This window comes from Grammomys surdaster, unplaced genomic scaffold, assembly GCF_004785775.1.
Source record: "Grammomys surdaster isolate TR1022 unplaced genomic scaffold, NIH_TR_1.0 140, whole genome shotgun sequence".
NCBI classification, from domain to species: Eukaryota; Metazoa; Chordata; class Mammalia; order Rodentia; family Muridae; genus Grammomys; species Grammomys surdaster.
Window position 1 is genome coordinate 396957 of NW_021604598.1, and position 5404 is coordinate 402360.

Sequence of the window (5404 nt, forward strand, 5' to 3'; positions counted from 1 at the left end):
GGAAACACTGGCAATCTTTGTGGATTCAACAAATGCATGTTTCTAAAAAGACTATAGATGTTTCATGAGATGAGCATTAATCAAGAACCATATTGATGCTATGTAGTAACGCATGATAGTCTCATCTATCTGACAGAATTATGTGATATGTATATATATATATATATATATATATATATATATATTCAAATAAGACTCACATTTTGAGAAAGCTTTATACCTACTGCCTGAGACTGGCATTCTAAGAATGGAAGAGATAATTTTAAAGTAAGAGAAAACAACCTCTAATACGGGTACACCATCTAAAGCACTTGTTTGTTATTGATTGGAGTGTGAGAACATGCAAGATTAATAACCTGACCAGGTTCACAGAAGTAGTGGAGAATTTCAAGATGTGTGTGTGTGTGTGTGTGAATGTGTGCGTGTGTGTGTGTGTGTGTGTGTGCATGTACCTTTGCTTTTTTGTTGTTCATAGGTACATACATTAGAGCTGATGCCTTGATCACCGATAAAGATTAAAGATGTTTATTCCTGGAGGAGAATGATGTTCTCTCTCTCAGCTGAAATTAATTTCCTGTAGCTCTTCATCTACAAATTGAGCCTTAAATGCGCCACACATACATTTGCATATTAATTGGTATTATTTTCAAGTCTTGTTTAGGTGAAGACACCAATGATATCTCATGAGAGAAGCTCCCCTGTCAGATATAGGAGACACAATCATGCAACAGATGCCTGTTTATCTACCTCTTTCAAATTCGATTCCCTTTTCTGTGATTGTTCCAGAGCTTTCTATATCAGGATTGTGCTTTTTATGTATCAATTGAGATTTTGTATCACATAGCCAGTGGTTATTTCGTCTTGAGTAGTTAATTCTTCCTATAATGGTCTAATCTGCTACAAAAAAGTATTTCTTAGATAATGAGTAAGAGTTACACACTAATATGTCCATATTAGAATAAATACATAGAATGTATTTAATAATTATACTGGATTAGGTAAGGTGAAATAGGAGGTTCCTTTTCAGGGTCCTCAGATAAGTCTTCTTGCTCCCCATTGCCCTATTTGTGTTTCCAAAGAAGCTGTAAGATAATTATTTCTATAATCCTTTGTTCAGAGTTTGCTTCAATGGACACTTTCCAGAAAATTAATCTCAAAATTCCCACATAAGAATACAAAATCCCCACTAACCAGAGAAGACCAACAGATACTTTCATATGCATGAAACATAACCCTTAATTTGATGACATATAGTCACTATTCTAAGAGATGCAAATGATTGAAGGGCAGCCATTTGACTCATCCAGTGATCAATGAGACAGTTCAGAGGCCACATTGAAAGTAACAATGGAATATTAAGAAAATAGATGTTTAGATTCTATTTAGAAAACAGATGACTTTTCTCAAAGCTTTTTTCATATCTTTGTTCCTGAGACTATAGATAAATGGGTTCAGCATCGGAGGAAGCACAGTATACATCAAGGATGCTACAGAAGTCTTCTTGTATGATTCTGTAAATGCAGAACTAATGTATACCCCAAAAGCTGTTCCATAGAACAAGGAAACAACTGACAGATGAGACCCACATGTTGAGAAAGTCTTATGCCTGCCACCTGAAGAGGGCATTTTGAGAATAGAAGAGATAATTTTAAAGTAAGAGAAAATAATCCCTACGAGGGGCACACCACCTAATGCACTAGTCACTGCATATACCAGAATGATATTTATGAGGGTGTCAGAACATGCAAGCTTGATAACCTGATCAAGTTCACAGAAGAAGTGGGGAATTTCCAGAAATGTGCAGAAAGATAGCCGCAAAATCATTAAACCATGTAGAAGGGCATCTACAGTGCTAAGGCACAAAGACAATAAAATTATGACAAAACACAAGTGCCCTTTCATGATGGCTGTGTAGCGAAGTGGATTGCAGATGGCCACATAACGATCATAAGCCATTGCTGCAAGAAGAAAGTTTTCCATTCCAGCAAAAAGTAAGACAAAACTGAGCTGAGTAATGCAGCCTGTGTAACTGATGGCTTTGCTCTGTTTCTGAAGGTTTATCAGCATCTTAGGAACCGTAGTGGTGCTGAAGCAGATATCAGTGAAGGATAGGTTTGAGAGGAAAAAGTACATTGGAGTGTGGAGGCGAGAGTCAGAGACAATGGCCAGGATGATGAGCAGGTTCCCAGAAACTGTCACTAGGTACATAAGCAGGAACAGTCCAAAGAGAATGGGCTGAAGTTCTGGATCCTCTGAGAGTCCCAAGAGAAAGAATTCTATTACTCCTGTCTGGTTTTCTAATTCCATAATTTCTTAGAGTCTGAATGGAAAAATACAAATGATTGGATAAAGAAGAAAATGTATTCACTGACCCTTTTTCTCATTCTGCAATCCCCACACTTTACCTTCTACTTCTGGTCTTTGTACCATCCTCTGTACTGTAGTACTTTATATAGTGAATAAGTTTTCTCATATTGTAGAACCAAACAAGAATAAAGAAAATTATTCATAATTTTAAAACTAAAAGTTCTCCAAAGTTCTAGGAATATGAAAATCATACTAAATCTAAAGAAAATATAGCCTTAGTTCATATTTTATGTTCCACACATCCAATTCTGGCTTCAGTGTCAAACTTTTAAACAAGAAAATATTTTTCAACTGTGTCAAATGTGTTCTTTAAATTGTAAAACAGAAAGCTATTATAAAATATTATGTAATATTGAGAAGAAGAGAATATGAAGACAAAATCAAAACCTTCAACAAGTGGTATTTGGGATGCGATGGACATTTAGCTTGCTGATTGTTAATTATTTATGCATAAACATGAGCAGACGACTTTCTACAATTTAGTACTCAAGAGAAGGGATGGGTTTGTAAAGACATGATCTGAAAGAAATCTTACACCAAGAACTTTTGTAAAGTTAGAAAAGCTTGGAGTAAGAGAGATGATCTTTCCCTATAAGAATACAACAATTGTTTGTCCAATGACAAAATGTGATTTCTGGAAAAAAATTATAAGTAATATTATAGGGACTTAATAGGAACTTTTTAGAAAAAAAGTGTGTATATATGTATATGTATAAATATGTACATATAGGTATACAAAACAATTAGTGAAAAATGAGGACATTAATTTGAAGGAGAACAGAGACAGTATATGGGAAGGAGAATAAGAAAGGGATAAATACTTTATGTATATTATAATATCAACAAAAATAAAACCAATGAAAGATAGATAATCTTTTTTGAGGGTTTTTTGAGTGCTTTTATTTGGTTACAGTTTTCTCTCTCTTTTTTTATTGGTTATTTTATTTATCTACATTTCAAATGTTATCCCCTTTTCTGGTTTCCCCTCCAAAACCCTCCTATCAATCTTTTGAATAATAATAACAGTGTTCAGTGGACTCATGTATTAGAATTGCAATTTAGAATATTGCACACAACAAAGCAAGAAAAGCACACAATTCAATAAATAACACTGATGTTACTATTCTCTCATGTACAACTACTGATGCCTAGTTATAAAAAAACTATAGTTGCCATGTCAACATAAATTATAGTTCCAAGATATATTTAATTTTCTAGTAGAAAACTATAGCATAATAAACTTTAAAATTTTTAAATAATATGATATACCTAATAAAATATTTAAACTATTTAAAAATAGTGAAACTTAAAAATTGTCATCTTTAACTATTAAATCAAAATATGTTGAAAATTACCACTAAGTGTTACTAGAAGGAAAATGATGCACATTTACTTCTTTAATTCATGTGTGAATCGTGCATTTTTATTTCCACAATGGAATGCAAAAGTTGTGATTCATTATTCTTCTAAGATATTAGTGCACTTAATTTTTAAATCTGTGAGCAATATCTTTGTTTTTCTTTTTAAAATTCTATTTGCATTCTATGCTAATTCTCATAGATTTAATAATATATTCTTCTCTGTATCATTAATACTAACTTCTTTTATTCCAGTGATTATGTACATAAAATACTATTTATATTTTTCTCTCCAATAGAGTATTTATAGAATGGTATTACTATGTGAAATCTGTAGAATTATTTATAAAACTATATTAAGAATAATTAAATTTTACTATGTATTTTTTCTGTTAAAAGGAAAAGTGAAGTAGAACATAAAGGATGATTTAAACTATTAGATTTGTTGGTTATAGAAAAATCAGATCTGGTCACAAAAGTATCTCATTAGCTTATTATGGACATACGTATATATTACTCTATTGTCTCTATTCAGAGTTCATCTTACTTTTATAATTTAAATATCAAAACATTTATATCATGTGCTGGCAGAGCCCCTCAGGGGACAGCCTTACCAGGTTCCTATAAGCAAGAGCTTCTTGGCATCAGCTATAGTGTGTGGTTTTGGTATCTGCAGATGGCATGAATCCCTAAGTGGATGGTCTCTGGGTGGCCTTTCCTTCATTCTTTGCTCCATTGTTTGTCCCTAGATTTCCTTTAGACATGAACAATTCTGCTTTAAAAACTTTGAGATTGGTGAGTCATCCAATCTCATTACTAGGGACCGTGCCTATCTACTGGAGGTTGTCGCTAAAGGTTCTATCTCTCCTTTGTTGGTTATTTTGGCTAATGTCATCCCTGTTGGGTCCTGGGAACCTTTTGCTTCACTGGCATCTATGCCTGTTTCCTGAGAGACTCTGCCAGCACCTGCCTAATACACATGCAGATACTCATAGTCAACCATCAGACTGAGCCTAGGAACCAAAATGAAAGAGTTAGGGAAAGGACTAAAAAAAATGAATGGGTTTGCAACCCCATAGGAAGAAGGACAATATCAACTGGACGACACAGATTTCCCATAGAATAAACCACCATCCAAAAGGTATACATGGTTCTAGTTATATATGTAGCAGAGGATTGCCTTATCTGGCACCAATTGGAGGGGAGGTCCTTGGTCCTATGCCCTAGCATAGGGGGAATCTAGAGTGGTGAGGCAGGAGTAGGTGTGTGGGTGAAGGAGCACACTCATAGAGGCAAAGAGAAAGGAGGAAAAGATAGAATGTTTGTACTGGGGAACTGGGAAGGAGGGCAACATTTGAAATGTGAATAAATATAAATAAATTAATTTAAATAACCAATAAAAATTAAAAGAAAATAGTTTTAATAATATGTAATCTTGCAGTTAGTTTTTATTTATATCAAAAAAAGAGCAATGTCAGCAAATATTTTGTTTATTTTCCTAAATCAATAAATAAAAAAAATTAGCTTCAACTCACTATATAACTTTGACAGTCATCAAATGATTAAAAATTTAGTTAATCCTGGAAGAACCTTCACAAATTAGAAAGAGTAGGTTGACATTGATATTTAGAATTAATGTAAGAAATTACCAGAATGTAAGCTGCTCAAATGTTGGTATA

General features: G+C 33.5%; 1 protein-coding gene across 1 annotated transcript; it reads right to left on the bottom strand.

Annotated features, from left to right (window-relative positions):
- Positions 1 to 1371: 1371 nt before the first annotated feature.
- LOC114618126 (putative gustatory receptor clone PTE03) lies at positions 1372 to 2307 on the bottom strand. The gene has a single exon (XM_028763774.1). The coding sequence runs from the start codon at positions 2305 to 2307 to the stop codon at positions 1372 to 1374; it is 936 nt and encodes a 311-aa protein (XP_028619607.1).
- Between the last annotated feature and the right edge of the window lie 3097 nt (positions 2308 to 5404).

Coding starts and splice junctions, on each gene's coding strand:
- LOC114618126 (XM_028763774.1), bottom strand. CDS start 2,307: ATGGAATTAGAAAACCAGACAGGAGTAATAGAATTCTTTCTCTTGGGA.